The sequence below is a fragment of the Talpa europaea genome (assembly GCF_964194135.1).
Source record: "Talpa europaea genome assembly, chromosome: 5".
Lineage (NCBI taxonomy): Eukaryota > Metazoa > Chordata > Mammalia > Eulipotyphla > Talpidae > Talpa > Talpa europaea.
This window is the reverse complement of record NC_140071.1, coordinates 15985772-16004309: the sequence shown is the minus strand read 5'-3', so window position 1 is coordinate 16004309 and position 18538 is coordinate 15985772. Positions and strand designations below refer to the sequence as shown.

The window sequence follows — 18538 nt, the reverse complement described above, 5'->3', positions numbered from 1 at the left end:
CTCATTCTTGTACAGTTGTTAAATATCAGTAGGGTTTGCTTGAGTGATGAGATTATAGGCCTTTTTTTTTTTTTTTGGTTGTAGTTCTTGCACCTCTTTGTTCTTAAGAAAGCAACAGCTAGTAGTCACCATTGCAAAAATAAAAACAGAAAACTCAAAATAAAAACTGTTCTTCTCAATAATCCTTTCATAATCCTTTCAACAGGGGATTATTTCACTTAAAACTGATCACAGAACTCTTCACAAACACTACTTGTTGTGGATGTGGCTTGTGATCCATGTAATTTGAAGACTCATAGAGTAGTTATCCAATGAGCAGAAGGAGAGAAGGCACGTCCTATTTCAGTGGGACTTTCATAAGCTTTATCTCATTTAATTTTCACAAGCCTGCGAGGTACGTTGGTCTTGACTTATTATCCTTACTGTATAGCTGTGAAAAACAAGACACAGGCAAGGTCCCACTGTTGTAAGAAAAAAGCAGAACAAGGAGAGAAGGGGCTGGAAAGGCTGCAGAGTGCTATCACCTTAAAGAGTGAGTCCTCACCTTCAAATGTTCTGTTCCAGGTCTGCTGGATAATTTTCCCTCCATCCTTCTTGCTGTAGCCAGCTCTGAGTACTTCGTGTAAAGCCAGGGCATAGAGAAGGATGGCGTCATGAAATCCTTCAACAAACATGTTAACCTGGAAAGGAAACCCCATGGGGTGAGCCCAAACACCAAATGACTGGCATTCAGGAATAATGCAAGCAAATTAAAATGGTTAACAAGTTAGACTCGAGACCCACAGGCAATAGCAGAGCGGGGCAGAAGATTAGCTAAGGGGCATCCCTCCCTGGTTTTCCGGCAATGCTCAGTGAGGGAGCTCTTCCCCCTGGTAGAGTTGTAGAGAGGAGACAAGACAGAGAATCAAGAACTTGGTACCTATTACTAGGTTCGGCTTCCAGGGACATAGTTCCTGTGTGCTCCCCCTTCTGCCCACGTCTGCTCTCTACCTCAGGCCGCCTCAAGTCCGGCCTCACCTTGAGGTCTTCTCCAGCTTCAACAGGCCCCACAATCTCTCTAAACTCTTCATGAGGAGCATATCTAAGAGCACAGTAAGGATTCCTCATATTCAAATATTACTAAATGCCCCGCATCGTGCTGGTACTGAAGTTACAAAGAGCTGGGTCTAACCATTGCTGTCTGCCCTGCATCTACTTCCACTCTGTCAGCTGTCACATCTCAGCTTCTGTTTCCAATTTATATTTGAGGGGTTCCTAAGCACTCAGCCATTCCCTACTTCCACCCCTGCATCACTCCAAGGACAAGAACGGAAACAGGGCCTCCCCTGGTGGCACAGTGGTTGAGCACTGGTCTGCGAAGCTGCCCGCAGCCTCTGTAGCACCGATTTGATCCCCGGCCACCGGCGAGGATCCCACATGGCGCACAGACCTCTCCTGCCGCCCCTGCTGCTCCCCTCAGCAGTGTATTTCGTCAGTCTGCCTGTTCTGTTCCCCGCTCTGGCTCTGGTGAATTCTCTCACCCTCCTGCACTTCTGACTGTACCCAGTGCTTGTATAAATAAATAAATAAATCTTTAAAAAAAAAAAAAAAAAAAAAAAAACCTCTTTTTAAAAAAAAAGAATGGAAACAGGTCTGGATCTTTGGTTTACCCCAGTCAGTTCTGCTCAAGTGAAATAGCCCTCAGTTCACTTACAGGCTCACAAAAAGTTGGGGAGTCAACTAATCAGTTTGAGACTCGTTTCCTTCCTTGAGCACCTATCATTTGGCAAGTTCAAATGCTACATTTAAGCCTCTGTAGTATTCATTAGACATGAAATATGCATTTATAATCTTGAAAGAGTGAGTAACTTACAAACAGTATAAAAGTACAAAAAATATCTGAGCCTTCTCAGTTCAGGAGAAAGTGTCGAGAACAGAATGCCAAAGCAGCAGAGAGAATCGGGTATCATGACTTCGACTACATGAGGTTTTGTGAAAGGTCTTCCCTGCCCAACCTAGAAAGACTCTGTGGGAATATGCCACAACTAACCAGTGTCGTCACCCAGGTCAAATATACAGTCAGAGAAGTCATGGCTCAACATCACTCCCCTTGGCCTCATCCCACCCCTAAGAGTGGGGGAGCCCATTAGTGTGACAGCAACAAGTATTTCAGGTTTATCAAAGTCTAGTATGGTGGGCACACCTGGACTATAGTGAGGACTACGGGGGCCTTGTGATGAGCATGGGTGGGGCATGTATCTGAGAGGTGTGATCTTAAACCTCTGATCATGTACAGTGTTGCAAACCAATGTACCTCAATAACATGTTGCAAACCAATGTACCTCAATAAAATAAAAAAGCACAACAAAGCAAAAACAGACAATTATAAACCAGAGACATCCTGCAGGGGAGGAGGCAGGAGAGGGATCAGAGGGAGGGAGGGAGGCACACAGGGGACTGAGGTGATGGTGCACGGGTGCATTGGGGGAGTAAACTCTATGGGGACTACACCTGAGGGGGTGGTGGGAAGCAAACATTATTTAAAAATGAACAGTGATGTAAAAATTTTTTTTAAATTTTAAAATTAAAAATAAAATAAAAAGAGCTTAGTGCTGAAAAGCAATTTATAATAATGACTAAAAGAGCCTGGGCTTGTTACCTAGCTCTGCCACTTCCTAGTTTCTGCACCACTCTGGGTCCAGTTGGGTTCCCTCCCCCCAACTGGAATATAGGAAGAGCAAGTGTCCTGGTCTCGTGGGGTTGCTATGAGGTTTAAATGGGTAGAAAAGACTTTGAACAGCACCTAGTAGAGTCAGCACTCATTGCTAGCTTTTGTCATGGTTACTGACAAGAGACAGAGAAATCTAAATCTAGGGATTCAGCTTGGTTTCTGAATCCTAATAGCAGTACTTAGGAGTGCCCTACAGATGGGCATGACATATCTTATAGACCCATTTTACACATTATGGAAACTAAAGCTCCTTGTTCATGCTCGGGCATTCCGCACAGCTCTCTCCCACAACATCTAGCCCTTAATTCCTCCCAAGTGTAGTATCTCAAGCTGGTCAAGTCCATGAATGCTCTGGGAGAGGCAGAAGGTAGGAGAGTGTACTGGGGTCTCAGGGAGCTCTGAGTTAACTGCTAGACTCAAGAGCTAATCCTGATACCTTACGTCATCTCTCTTACCTTCCATGTGCTTGTGGGTTAAACTGGGGTAAGGTACCTACTCATCTCAAAGAGTTCTCAGAAGGAAGGAATGAATGTAAAACATCTAAATGTAAAACATTTAAATGAAGAAATGAATGTAAAACATCTAAAACAGTTCCTGGGACTGTAAAAGCCAAGGGGAGACATTTACTCTTAGGCGTCAAGCTTAAGTCTCAGAGTCATTATTTTCTTAGGCACAGAAGAATAGTGTAGAAATAACATCTACTAGTCAAAGATAATTTTCTGCAGAGTTGGCTGTGCTAATTCAATTTTCCAAAGGAATATGAAATGTTCACTTAGGCCATGAAGTCATCAGGGCCCGAGAAAGTATGCATGCTGATGAGCTAATGCATTTTAATAAGTGGACTTCAGCAGTGTCATTTAACTTCCAGGCCATAATGAGAAGAACCTTTTTCAGAAGATCTACCTCCTCTTTGATAAAAGCTTAAAACCTGTCCCGCTGCAGACAGAAGTCACTGAAATGCAGAATCGTGGGATATGAAAGAGGTAAGGCGCCTTAGGAAATCTCTGCCTTTGCTCCTCTCCTTATAGTGAGGGCCAAAGAGTATCAGTCGCCCTCAACCTCTCTGTAATTGAGGGTTGCTCCCTCTATATTCCTTGTTCCTTTCTGACTCCTCAAAATACTAACGCAGAGGAGCCTCCCCTGGTGGTGCAGGCTGTTGAGCGCAGCACTGTGGAGCTGTCCGAGGCCTCTGTTGCTCGGGTTCGATCCCGGCCTGCGATAATCACACATGGTGCAGCAGACCTCTCCTGTCTCGCCCGCTGCTCCCCTCAGCAGTGTATTTCAGTCAGTCCGCCTGTTCTGTTCCCCGCTCTGTCTCTGGTGAATCCTCTCACCCTCCCGCACATCTGGCCTGTACACCGGTTCTTGTACACATGAATAAATAAATCTTTAAAAAAAAAAATCCTAACGCAGGGCCACCAGGCTACCATCAGCCACCCACAGCATCAGATGGTGGCCTGGTCTGGCCTTTGCACTCCTCCCCTTGGTGATCGGCCCTCTAAGCTGCCCCCTCTATGATCCGGGATGGAAGAAGCATGAACTTGGGTCACTTCTTTTCTATCAGGTTTGGTGTAGAAGTGACTCCATAAGCTCTGAACACATGCTGGGTCTGGAGACTCACTTTATTCCGATTTGCAAATGGATTGAAAAATTCACCTTTTTCCCTCTCAATGGGGCTGAGTGTCTCCCTCTCCTGCCAAAATTAGCAGGAGAGCTGCCGACCCCCACCAAGGTTCACTGGCACCCCAGCCTGCTGCGGGGGAGGTTTCAAAACACCTACCTCATAGGACCTCAAGCCAAAAGCAAAACCCTAGAGGCCATCTTTTCTCGAGGAGAACATTCTCACATCCACACGTGTTTTTTAATGGGAGGAAAGCCCGTTAGCACATTATAGACACTGAAAATAGGAAGTGCAAATTAAAAAGAAAAACGAGGGAGAAAAAAAAAATCCAGAGTATTAAGTTGCCTTTGGAACACTTTCCACTAGACCTCTGGGCTGAAAGGAGCAAGGTCGTCTGTTTTATTCCCTGCTCAGAGCAATACTTGAACCTCAGACTCCTGACTGACACCTCATGCTGTCGTGACGGAGGTCACTGAGTGACCTATTCTAGTATTTAGCATTATTGTAGCCAGAAGGTTCTTCCCGCCAGCCATTCCTTACCGTTAGCCATAGGACTTCATGAAATTCCTAAATGCAGCCAATTTCCCTGCTAGATGCTGAACAAAATGAGTTAAAAAAAAAAATACAGTTCATGATTCCTGGGTTTACAACCTCAACTAAACAATATACCGCCACTCCACACCATACAGACGGACTCCACTCCACACACCACACACTCAGGCCTCACTCCACACACCACACACAGATGGACTCCACTCCACACACCACACACTCAGGCCTGACTCCACACACCACACACACAGATGGACTCCACTCCACATTCCACACACACAGGCCCCACTCCACACACCATACACACAGATGGTCTCCACTCCACACACCACACACACAGATTCCAGCCAGGCAGCTATGAAGTGAACCCCGGTGCGGGGCAAGCACAGGTGATGATTATTTGTGCTGGGTATCAAGGAAAGCATCATTCAAACAGGATGGAACTCACCATCTTCCACCATCTTCCATTCACTCACCATCGTCTGCTCACTCTGGGAGTTTGCCAGAACACGCTAGCATGCTGACGTTGTCTCTCCTATCATTGCATTGCAAATCTCTTGATTTTGTCCTCTGGTAGTTGACCGTAGGCAGCAGGAATTTCAAATGGAGAAATGCTATTTTTGCCTTTGGCCTTCCTTTCTGATAGCACCTGTCAATCATGTCTATTTATTCCCCTATCGTGAAGAAAACTGAATAGAAATCCTGTTATTTTTTAACGGAATACAAAGAGTTGCCATTCACAACAGGCTGCACTCTCTTTGAGGATGCAAATTCATAGACAAATTCCTCAATGCTTGTGCAAGTACGCAAAGAGGGCTGTGTGCCTCAGCTGTTCTGTAAAGTGAGAGTAAGTGGCACGCAGTATCTAGCTCCCCAGGGCCATCTGATAGCTGAGCCGGCCTGCAAAGGAAAAAGCTACCCAAGTTAAATGCATGAGAAGCTGACCAAGGGTTTGGCTAGTGGCGCCCACGTGAGCTCAGTCTATCACAGTGAGGCTGCCTTCCTTACCACAGACCACTGGTTCCCAAGGCAAGAGAGGGCCATAGGGGGTGCTTGGCGTTTCTGATGAGTCTTGTGAAAAAGATAAGCTCCTTAACCTCCTGTTAGGGTGAAGGAGAGACAGGGAAAGGGAAATCTGGATAGGTGCAGAACCTGCCCTTTCTCCATCGGAGCTGAAACAAGGGCAGCAGCATCTTGTCTGGTTAATAAGAATCAGAACCTGGTCCCGCATTCCTGGGCCATGGAGACGCAGGCAGCAGATGGCAGCCGCATGGACTGGCCAACAGTTAGAGAACATGAGGCTAGTGGTGAGCACTGTTTGTGCCTGCCATGCAATAAAACAGACAGTTTTCATTCAATTTTCTTTTAAATCAAGAAAGTAAATGCATAGGATTCAGGCAGGGAAACAGCAGGAATTTCCATAATCCCAACTTCTTCAACACTAAAGAGAAGTTCTCACTCTTACAGATACCCCAAAGTCTGCTCGCCTCTCCTGGATCTGTCTGCAGGGAATTTGCATTTGGTCATTTGCTGACTTATTTGAGACTGAAGGAAATTTAAGTTGAAAATAGGCATCTTTATCCCAGTTGAACTCTGAGGAAATGCAAGGGGGAGTGGCTAACAGCCAGGCAGCTTGTCACAGAGAGCACCCGGACCCAGCTCTGCTTGGCCAAGGCATCACTGTACCCCCTTGGCCACCTTCTCTCTCCCAAGACTGAGGTTAGGATTTCTGGGAAGTGGCACTTTATCCGAGGATGACCATCCTGTCTCCATCCTGGCCTTGGCTCCACCCCATCCCAATGCTCTAGTCAGGCAAATCAACTGAGGTCTGAAGCCTCAAGCGTGGTGCCTGCCAAGAGAAGCAGACCTTTCCTCTCAATACCCAAGACAGAACGGATGATTCAACAAAAGCAGTGCTGGGACACGCAACACCCGTTAAGTCAAGTTAGGAGACCTCATTATGAGTAATGACAGCAACTGCTTGCTCCTTTAATAGTCAGAGCAGCGGTGCAGGCCCAGTGCAGCCTGGTGCTGCATATGGCAGCCATTTACATGAGGAAACCTCAGCAAGGAAAGCTCCCAGGGGCCTCCTTGTGGGGAGCAAGCAGGGGGGAGAACTCCGTGGAACTGGACTCCTGGAATTGGTGGTTGTGAAGCATGAGCAGATGAGAGGCACTCTAAAAAGTTCTCCCAACGTTCTTACAGGGAATTCAGTCATCTGATACATTTGCCCTTTGAATGTGTCACACACGCGTCACATACGGATGCTTCTCATCACCCATCGCCCTTGGCTTAGTTGAGAAGTGCACATTCATAATGACATAATTGTTTCTGGCTTTCAGATGAGCGAATGAGAAATCTGTCCTTGGCCTTGACATCCCGGCAGTGACGGACTGATGTGCCTCTGGAAAGCCTGGTGACCAACCCCCACACACTAGGCTGCACACTCACTGGCTGCTCTTCCCAGGACCTGCATTCCTGTCAGGCACAATATCAAGGTGAGCAAATGCATGAACCAAAATCCAATGGCAGGAGGATGGGGCGGGCAGCAGACACCCCACGTGTCCTGTGAGGCTCATTGTAGGGCTGTGATGATTTGCTTTTGAAGGATCTTTGTTCTATATTTCCTGATTCTTGATAATAACAACAACTTTGATAAATAATAAAAAATGTAGCAAAGTTTCATTTCCCCAAATGAAAATGAGTTTCATCAAGGGAAAATGGATGTTTCACGTAAGTAAACCTTTTAAGTTCTTAAATGTTATTTCTCTATCAAAACTTTTTGGACCATATAAACACCTTTTATATAAATGCTTCTAAAATGGAGAAAGGATAGTCTCTTCAATGCATGATGTTAGGAAGACAGAATATATACACATAAAGGAAGGAAACTGGACCACTATCTCAAGCTACTCACAAAAATTAATTTGAATGGATGAAAGACTTGCATGTAAGACCTGGAACCTGGAAACTACTGGAAGAAAATATAGGGAAATCTGTTTTGACAAAATCTCCTTGGCATTGGTCTTGGCAATGTGTTTTGGATAAAACAATAGAACAAGTAGGTCTTCATCAAACTAGAAAGATTCTGCAGAGCAGAGGAACCATCAAAATGAAAAGGGAACCTATGGAAGAGGGTAAAATATTTGCAAATCATCTTTGGTAAGGAGCAAATATAAGAAACTCAATAGCAAAAAAAAAGAATCAGATTTTATAATGAGCAAAGGGACCTGGAAGAGACATTTGCCAAGGGAGACATATTGAGGGCCACCAGGTCTATGAAAAGCTGTTCAGCATCACTGATCAGGAGAGAAATGTATATCCAAACTGTAAGTGAGATAGCACCTCACACCTCTTAGACTATTACAAAAAATAAAGTAACAAGTGTTGGCAAATGTGGAGAAAAGGGAAACTTTGGGTGAGAATTTATATGGCTTTTATGAAAAACAGTACAGCTTTTCCTCAGAAAGTTAAAACCAGAATTACCATATGATCCATTAACCTAGATATATCAGGACCTTCGCTGTCTGACCCTCATGTTCACTGCAGCGTTACTCACAATAGCCAACACATGGAAACGAGCTAAGTGCCTGCTGATGAATGAATAAAGAAAATGTGATATAAACAATGGAATATTATTCAGGCATTAAAAAGAAAGAAATCCTGCCATCATCATTATTGTGATGTCATAAATGAACCTAGAGAGATTATGCTAAGTGAAATTAGCCAAGCAGAGAAAGACAAATACCACATGATCTCTTTTATACATCGAGTCTAAAACTCTTGAATTCATAGAAATGGAGAGGTGAGTGGTGTTACCATGGCAAAGTGAGAAATGAGGAGACACTGTTCAAAGGGTACAAGCTTTCAGTTACAAGAGAAATCAGTTCTGGGAATCTATATATAGCACGGCCACTACAGCCAATACTGTGTTGTCTACCTGTGACAGAGTAAAAGAGTAAATCTTAAATGTACTTATCACAAAAATAAGAAAATCATAACTATGCAATGTGTTTGTAACCATTCCACAATATATACATGTATGAAATCACACGGTAAACCTTAAATTTACATAATTTTGTCACGTATACCTCAGTAAAAAGGACGGGAAAGTGGTTGTTTGTGGCAGGTGGAAATTGGTTGGAAAGAGACATAAAAGAATTTTAGGTACAAATTCCCTGTATCTTGATTGGGATGGTAGTGACAAGGACATCCACATTTATCAAGACTGATCAAATTGTACAGGTAAGATCTACAGATTTCACTGTATAAAAATTTTATTTGGATAAAATAATAAAGAACCTGTATATTTAAAATACATACTGAAATATTTATAGATTAGATTAAAGTGCCTTAGATTTGCTTCAAAATTATCAGGAGTTGGGCTGAGGCTGAAGAAAAGGTTATAGATGAAGTCAGAAACTGAGTTGGTAACTGCTGAAGCTAAGTGAGGGGGCATGGGACACCACTGTCCTGTACTCTCTACTTTTGTATATATTTGAAATTTCCCATAATAAGGTTATCTGTATTAATCAATCCCCTAAATGAAGTCTATAACAGTGCAGAAACTTCCACAGTCGGTACTAATAGCACATATGAAAATACAAGGTCAACATTGATGTTTTGCCCTATCCAATTCTGTATTTTCTATATTGAGCCAAAATTCTATTTAATTTTTAAACCAATAAATTTTTTAAAAAAGACATTTACAGATCTCAAATATCAACCTAAAAGAATAAGGCCACACACCAATCAACACTTTCTCAATCTCATTTGGGATCCATCATAATGAACTAATCTAAATCATTCTGGAACCGTTTTAAGACAACCTTTGGAAACTATGCAAATAATGAGTTTCATATGCTTACTAACTACCAGAAAAAATAGTCATTCTTTGTAACTATCCTAAAAATATCCCTTTAGGTCTACAGTTTGAAAATTCATTTAAGTCTCCAAATTTCAAGAAATACCCCCAACAGTCTTCACAAAGTTGGATCATGCTACCTCTAATTATATATTTTGAAGAGACTGTTCTTTTTAAGTCTATTCATCAGACAATTGCTTCTCCCCTGGGCAATTAAAAGATACTCTATTTCTTTCTTAAAATGTTAGGGTGAACATAACCTACTAATGTGAGAAAACTTCATTTCTCTGTTAAAAGTTAATCAAAACTGTGCAGAGTATTCTAGATGTGGATGTAACAGAACTTTATACCATGGACATTGACCTAATTTTTGAAAAGCAGAATGACACTGAGCTTAATAAATATAATGGCCACTGCATCAAAGAAACTCCTGAGATGTCTTGGGCATTAACCTCCCAGGCATTCTTTACAACCTAAAAGAATTTCATAATCACAAAACTTTACAACTTGAAGGGAATTTGGAGCTCATGTAGTGCCACCAGCTATGTAAATGAGAAAATAAAGACCACAGCGGCTCTCCGGTCCAATCCACGTCTCCCGGTTATTGAAGACAGCTGCATTGGGACTCTAGCCCCCTGACTCCAACCAGCATCTTTCTCATCAGTATGAATTTGTTTATCAAGCAAAGCAACCCCCTAAAGACAGAACCCACACACCCGGACTAGAGCACCACACTTCTCAGCCTCTTCTTGGAAGACTGAATTTGAATTCTCTGACATGTATGTATAAGACTTCCAAGATGTTTTCTGCATATCAGAAGGGAGGGGGGAAAGAATAAGGCAGTTCATCCTCGCAAACACATGGTAAATTTAAGTATCGGGAAAATAGGATCAAGTTGGAGCCAGGGGTGGATAGGAAGAAGGATATTATTCATAGATACCAAATTATTAAAATCAGTTCCAGGATTGCTTAAAAAATTATAAACTGACATGAATGCAGAAAAATACATTTAATCTCTTTAAGCCTATTGCTCATGTAGTCAGTTTATCATTTTCTACAAGGAGCTGTAACTTGTTTTTAAAAGTTGAGACATAGAACATAAAGGGAGGAAACTAATCAGAGATTGCTCTCAAAGAACTGAGGCATCAAAAATCCTGTCAAATATCACTGTCAAATATCACTGCCATTTGAATCAAGGACTCTCGGACCCAGGGCATAATGAATTCATTAAGGAGGTTGGGAGTCAGCTCACATTCTTCCTCTCCACCCACATTAATGCTTTCATACCAGGCCAGTTCAGCTTCCCTGGGCATTATTCATTCATTCAACACTGCAGTCTCTTGGTTCCTGGACTGCTATTAGTTTCATGAATTTTGTCTCCACTCAATTTCATCAACTCACCCTCATGGACAGACCCTCGACCAATGTTTCTCAGACTTCACTGTGCATACAGCTCACCTGAGTCTATTGTCCACATGCAGCTTCTGAGTCAGTAGGTCCTGGTTGTGGGTGGGGGGAGCTAAGACACTTCCTTTCAGGCAATGCTGATGCTCCTGGTCCACAGACCGCCCAGGTCTCATCAGCAGACCCAGATCTCATCAGGAGCTCTACTTTCAGCATCCTTGAAAGTCTCTTTTGTTCGTAATCTCCTACTTCCTACTCCCTCTGGGTGCAGAACATGTTCTTTGTTGGGTTTTTTTTTTTGTTTGTTTTTTATTTATTTTTTCCCTTTCTGTTATTATTTTTTTAATTTAAATATTTTATTTTATATAATTCTTACATCTTTTTCCATCTTTGCACAATGTATGCATTTTCATTATGGTTATATTCCCCACACAATTGCACTCCCCCCTTATTTTGACTCTAGTCCTTCCTTTCCCCGCCCCTTCCCACCCACCTCGTAGTGTGTCTCTGGTTTGTAGTTGCTTGTTGATTTTGATTGTTGCTTTGTGTTGACAACTCCAATTTCTCTCCTGAGGCACCCACTTCCAATTTCCCATGGGCCCATCCACCTGACAACAGTCTCTGCTCGCCTCATCTTTGGGCTGGGCCTTGCTCTCCATAGAGCTCTGCTGGGCTGAGCTGCAAGGGGGCGTCAAGGAGGAAGCTTGCAGAACACAGTATTTGTGGAGTAAGTGGAAAAGAGGACTTATGAGAGGAGACTCGGACGCACACTGCAATGTAGGCAGAGAACTTGGAGATGGTTGGCAGCCAAGGAAAGAGCAGATTTCAAAAGAGAGACCTTTCCAAGCTACTCCTCAAGGAAATCCCTCCAGCCAAGCCAGGTTATTTTGCTCACTATTCCCTAAATACGTCTAATGCAGTCCTACTTCAAAGTTTGGATTCCCACTTTTTTCTCACCTGGGAAGCTCGTCTGTACCCATCTCTTCTTACCCATCCTTCAGAAGCCACCCTCACAGGTATGCGTTGTCCTCACAGGACCCAGCACGACGCCTCGGACAAAGGAAGGACTCTAAATGCTGCTGGTGTGCAAGTTAATCACTCACCATCTGCAGGTTTACGAAATGCAGTGATTCACAGCGTTGAGTGGCAGCAGAGATAGCTGTGCACTCAGAGGACATGTGAACTGTACCTGAAAACTGTGCAACCCAAGAGACTCTTGGACATGTGGTTACCATAAATACATGTCACTGCTGAGTACAGAAGAGAGAAAATGGTGTCAAGTTGGAGTGAGTGTAATTTTATGGCAACAGTCGGCACACTGGGGAACCAACGTGAGGAAGGACTGATAACTCATTAAGATCTTTAGGAAAGGGTAGAAATTAGCAGTGAATTAGCAATTCCCCACCTCCATAGAGGTAACCAAGCAAAGGCAGTCATTAATAAAACTCCCCAGATTTTGTCAAATTGTCTATAATGCAAAAAAAAAAAAAAAATGGTTCACCTACGCCCAACCTCTAAATCAGAGCCTCGGGAAGCAAGATTTTTGGAACTTTATAAAATAAAGCAAGTTCACTCTTGGAGGCGAGGGGCTCAGGGCAGGATCAGAAGATAAAGACTAATCCAGAATAATTTCCTACAACTGGTACTACTTTCAGATTTCATAACTGAAAGGGCCTGAGACCCCAGCAATATATTATTCTAGTTCCTCTCTTTAACAATTGGCTGGACCCCAGGAAGGATGTCATTCGAAACGGCTACTACACACTGCGTGCTACACACTGGGGTGTTCAGCGCTCGGCTGCTTTCTTTGGAAACTATCACTCAAAGTGCTTAAGCTTATAAAACCCCTTTACAATCATTTTTCATAACTTCCAAGAACAACTCAGTGTGGTTTTCTCCATTTCACAGATGAAAGTCTCTGGCACACAAGGTGGCATGGCCTGAGGTCACTAAAATGCCCATCAATTCATATTTATTGAGCCGCCACCTTGGGCTCTGCCCCACATCCACCCACAGGGATAGCAGCATCGCTGCTCAGGCCTCCTGAACCAGAACTCTGCCCTGAGACTTTAAAACCTGCGGCTGCTGTCAGCGTCAAACACCAGAGTCCTCTATTAGCACTGAGGCCAACGGAGCTGGCAGGGCCCCGTGGGATCCCTTCAAGCTGGAAGGCTGAAGCGTGAGCTTTCCCTTCGGGTCCTGTCAAATTCTGGGGGTTGCCGCCTTCTTGCTGCTGCTTCAGACAAATGCAAAGCTACATGTTAGGGGTGTGAGTCCTGAAAGCAACTCGCTGCTTCTTCCACAGAGTGATCTCACTACAGAGCCCTTGTCCGAGCAGAGCTCTCTCGTAAATAGAATAAATCCTGGCACTTGCAAGACTTTTCTCTACACCCAAGAACAAAACACCACCTTTAGATTCCCTTTTCCAGGTTCCTGCTTTAAACACAACATCCCAGTAAAGCTCATCTACCAACCCCTCAGCATCTTTGTGTAAATGAGTCCTCACCAAGTGGAGAAAGATGGATTCAGTGACCCAGAGGCCCCAGAAGGGGGGTTAAAAAAAAAAAAGACATCTGCGCTTTTATCCACTGCAATTTTGTCCCGTGCTCCTTTGCTTACACCAGTGAGTGTAACTGTTGCCGTTAATACATGTACTTTCTGCAAATTGAACTGGTGCTGTCCCTATAGTCCATATTTTAGGTGACTGGACTATGCTGAAAAATAATTTTTGTTTCCATGGTGAAGGATTTGGCCAACTGTGGTGGAATGTCCTTCTACTCCATGCAGCGACAGTGCAGGATAAAAAATAAAACAGTTTAGCCTTTCAGTTGTGAAATTTCCACACTGCATTGCTGTTTTAGTCATGCATATTTGAGTATATTGTCACCGTTATTGCAAAATATCTTTCTAACTGAAATTATATCATCACACATAAGTTGAAAAAAACACAATGATTGTCTTTCAGAAGGTCACAATGAAGCCTGTTACTGGGGGAAGTCATTTCTCATAGGTGCTGTGGTTCTTCCTGGAATATTTCAGCTTGCACCAGTTCAGCAACGCTTTTGCAATTAATAAATCCAAACGTGCCAATATGTGGAAATCACAAGCAAATAGATACTGCTTGACAACCAAACCATAAAAAAAAAAACTCATCATGAGCGTCCCAAGTTTTTAAAATATTCTAATTTAACACAACTAAGACTATGTCAACATTCCAGGAATAAGCCATTTTAAAGCAATTTCCCTTTATTTCAAGAAAATGCAAGTGATTTTTTCTTTTAGATTGAGTACAACTATTTAAATGTGTTTGGAAAATCAACTGATGTTTCTTTAGCTATATAAAAAAAAGAATGACTTTTAATAAGTCATTCCTCCTGCAGAGCCATGGTCCACCTGATTGCATTTCCCTAATAAAACTAATCTTATTAATATGTTGGCATGTGAACTCATTATATTTCTGTTGTTAAAAGCCAACTATGGTTTGCTTTTATTCTTTCAAATACAATTAGCAAAGCTCTCCAGTGCCTGAAAGGGCCTTTTCATTTGGACAAATTATTCCCTGGCTGACTTTAAAGAAAGGGGGTGAAAGCAAAAGAAGGGGGGAGGGGGGTATAGTCTCCTTCTATTTTGATGCAGCCCAGCAGACACAAAAGCTTGCCTGTGCACAGTCTTGCAGAAGTGAGGCGAATACATCTTGCCTGGATGCATTTTTTCCTTTCATTGCTTTAACTGAATTGCTGACTTTTTTTAAAATTTCAGTAAGAGTAACCAGTTCCAATGAAATGACATTATGTAAGACAAGATGGGGGTGAAGTGTCTGGCCAAGATGTTAGTGATAACTTTGCAACTGATGTCACCTCCCACACGGCTTCCATGCAAAGTCAGTGTCAAAATGTAAGTTGGTTCAGACAGATCTTCTGCAGGGTCTTTCTGTCATTGAAGGAAATGAAAGCATTGGTTTTCAACATTTTGGACTTTCCAAAGTGTAATGTCTGGCCTATCTAAACAATGATTTATTAAGCCCTGTCTCTGTTCAAATACTTGGGCTGGATAAATTGTCCACTCCCAGGGGCTCCCGTTTCATACATGAGTGTCGGAGGGAGACTGGGAATGAGGAATACCCAGAGGCGCATTCCTCCTGCCTAACAATACTGCTGTGCAGTCAACACTGCCCGAATATTTGTTTAATTAGTTAAATTTTCAACTTTTAAATAAGGAGAAAAAACAAGCTATGGGTGGCCCGCTAACCTCAAACGAGCAAATATCCAAGGTTATAAAATCACCCCCTGCTCAGAATACCTGGTTAGAAATAAAAACAGCATTTACCAAATTCTAACCCAAGTGAAGAACAGAGATCGCATTAAGAAGTATGAAACTGAATTGGAAAGCCGAAATACTAAGGGTGCAGCATTATTTCAAAAAAAGAAAAAATGGACCCTGAGCATTCTTTTAACTAAAACCTTTCTGTAATAACAACAAAAAATCTTCTCTGAGATGGAGAACAGGAGAAACACTATATATTAAAAAAAAAAAAAAAAAAAACCGCAGACCCTCCCTTAAAAACTAAGCTCGCAGACCCTCCCTTCAAAACTAAGCTCTACCCTTGTATTGGCAAAACTGCACTTGCAACTGTATCTGTACAGATGCAAATTGGAGCAGAACATTGCAATTACTTAATTTCTGAACACAAAGGTCAGCTGTGCACATGCAAACAGTTACAGGCCACAGAATGGTGACCAGTTTGGAACTGAGAAAAAGTTGGTCCTTTGTATTTTAAAGCTAGAGTCTTGAAAATTTCCAAAAGATTTTTCTGATGTAATGTTACATGCAGGAGAATACTTCATTGTAGTAAAACTCTCTAAAATGGGGAAGAGGGGCCTGTGATCATTTTACACTGTGATTTTTCAATAAAGGATAAATAAATTTGATAATGAAATATATGACAATGACAACGTATAGTGACAATGAAACACAGCCTCTAAATTAAGACTAAGGTTAGAAAACACTTTCAACATGTAACAACAGAAATTGGGAATGGGAAAGCCCTTTGAGGTAGTGCCTCCCTCGTGCCTCAAGGGGTTAAGCACTACACTATGAAGCAATCTGAAGCCTCTGCAGCATGAGTTCAATCCCCGGCCCATCAGGGAGCAACCCACATGGCGCAGCTGACCTCTCCTGTCTCGTCCGCTGCTCCCCTCAGCAGTGTATTTCGTCAGTCTGCCTGTTCTGTTTCCCACTCTGTCTCTGGTGAATCCTCTCAGCCCCCACACCTCTGGACTGTGCCTCAGCTCTTATATGCATAAATAAATAAATATTTTTTTTAAAAAAGCACACAAATCTCTGGTTTTAGAGAAGAAACCCTAAAAAGTAAAAGGGTCTGGCCACAAACTTTCTCAGCCCAGATTTATGGACTTTCCCAGGTCCTTGCTGGCAGGACTACCGTCGGCTCTAGAATGATGCTGTCTCCAGTGCTGGTGACTACCAAGAAATGGTCTCTGCTCTCCAAGGTTGTATGGGACTATAACTGGGTCCTTCTTGGGGGCCCACTTAACCAGTTTCTACCTTCAAATGTCTTTAAAAATTTTTTTCTGAAGCACTTTACAATAAAAGAGTCCTGACAGATTCTAGAAAGAGTATAAAATTGCTGTCACTGCAGATTATAAATAACTCGCTAGGACACAAACAGCTCCAATTATTTTTATGTAAATATCTTATTTTTCATCCTTGCAACTGAGTCAATTTGGCTTTTTAAAAATCTATTTTAAAACCTCAAATTCTGCTATCACTAATAACAGGATTCCTAGATGATGTACACAAAATATTATTTTTCAAATGAGGTTGGCATGAGAGTTGTGTTAAAGGAAACAGTTTAGACTGGGCGGGTAGTAAAATAAAGCCTTCTTATACCAGTCTAACAGACCTGTAAAAGAACAAGCGTTTCTTAATGAGTATGTATTATTGTTAATGCATGCTACCGATATACAATTACCTTGAAAGAATTAAAGAAGGCCAGTGTGTCTGAAAGGGTAAGAAATTAAGCTAGTAAATCAAGAAAAAGTAGGCACTAGAAGAGAAACTTATCATACAGGTATTTATAAAGGAGCAATACAAACATGTTGATCCCCTCTGCAAACGCACATATACACTCTCTATTTCCCTCTTCCTTCTTTGATTTGAATATAACAAGATCCCCCCAAAACAACAACAACAAAAAGCACCACCATCTTCAATCCATATGATTCAACAATCCAGAAATTCTTATAAATCACAGACATTAAAACACATATTCCCTCAAAATCCCCATCAAAATGACAACAGAGGAATTTTTAAAATTTTAAACTTGCAAATCAAAAGAATACAGGAAGAAAATAGTAGATGAGAAATGAAATGTCAGCAAATATGTGCAAGTTGGAAAGGGGTAACTGATGTCAAAGACACCTGAGTAACTGCAAGTGTGCACAGGAGCATGTCGGGAACTTCAACAAAAAGCAAAGAGCTCCACTCCGGAGGCTCCTATTGGAGACACTGGCTGTCTCTGGAGGTAAAGATGCAATGGGTCGAAAATAGCAAAATTAACTGAAAATCTGCATAAAGAACACAAAAGTTAGATTCCTCACCCCAAACCTTACAGAGAAAAAATAATTGCCCCTTTCCATGCGGACAGAAGACAGATCTGTTGTTTGAAAATGTTGATGCAAAGAATATCTGGATGGAAGGATACCAAGCACAGCTGGAGATTGGGTGAAGCGTAAAATGGAAGTTTCATGCAGTCCTAAAGGAGAGACTCCCCATCCCTTGGCTCCCAGAGTGTAGGGCAGCCTTATGACTCTCCAGAGGGGTTTGGAGGTGAATTCTTTAGTAAAATTGACCAGCCTAAGGAAACAACTCCAGATAATCATATTTGAAAAAGTTAGCTGGTCATCATATTGTCCTATAATAAAGTCCACTACGAAATACATCCCACATCCCCACACACAGAGAGCTTCTGGAGAGTTCTTTAACATCTCACCCTTAAATGTAAACATACAGTTGAGGATTACCAACATCTCAAGAGAAGGTTGTAATAAGAAAGGAAAGAGATCAAATTTAATATTCAAAAAAGAGCACTTGAAAGAAATAGCCCATACAGGAAGCACAAGAAAACTATTTTAAATATTCTAAACAAATGTAAGACAGCAGCAATTATAAGACGCACCTTTGTTTTGTGTGCCCTTAGAAGAAAATGTTCTACTTCTTAAATTATGACAGTCCACCAACTGTAAAGTGAATCCCAATCTTAGATAAGTTAGAATGTGAATGAAGTGTAAATAAAATGCCTTAGTTGAAAATTGAAAAAAAAAAAAAAAAAAAAAAAAAAAAGAATGTGAATGAAGTGATTTCTAGAACT

The 18538-nt window shown here is 42.0% G+C and overlaps 1 protein-coding gene across 1 annotated transcript in view; it reads right to left on the bottom strand.

The window, feature by feature from the left end:
* The window catches only part of NPR3 (natriuretic peptide receptor 3), a gene marked incomplete at both ends in the record, with an annotated part of 51357 nt that overhangs the window by 6952 nt on the left and 25867 nt on the right, over window positions 1-18538 (bottom strand). The window contains one exon of the mRNA XM_084233773.1: window positions 545-680. Coding sequence (XP_084089899.1) covers window positions 545-680 — 136 coding nt within the window. The remainder of the gene's footprint in view (window positions 1-544; window positions 681-18538) is intronic.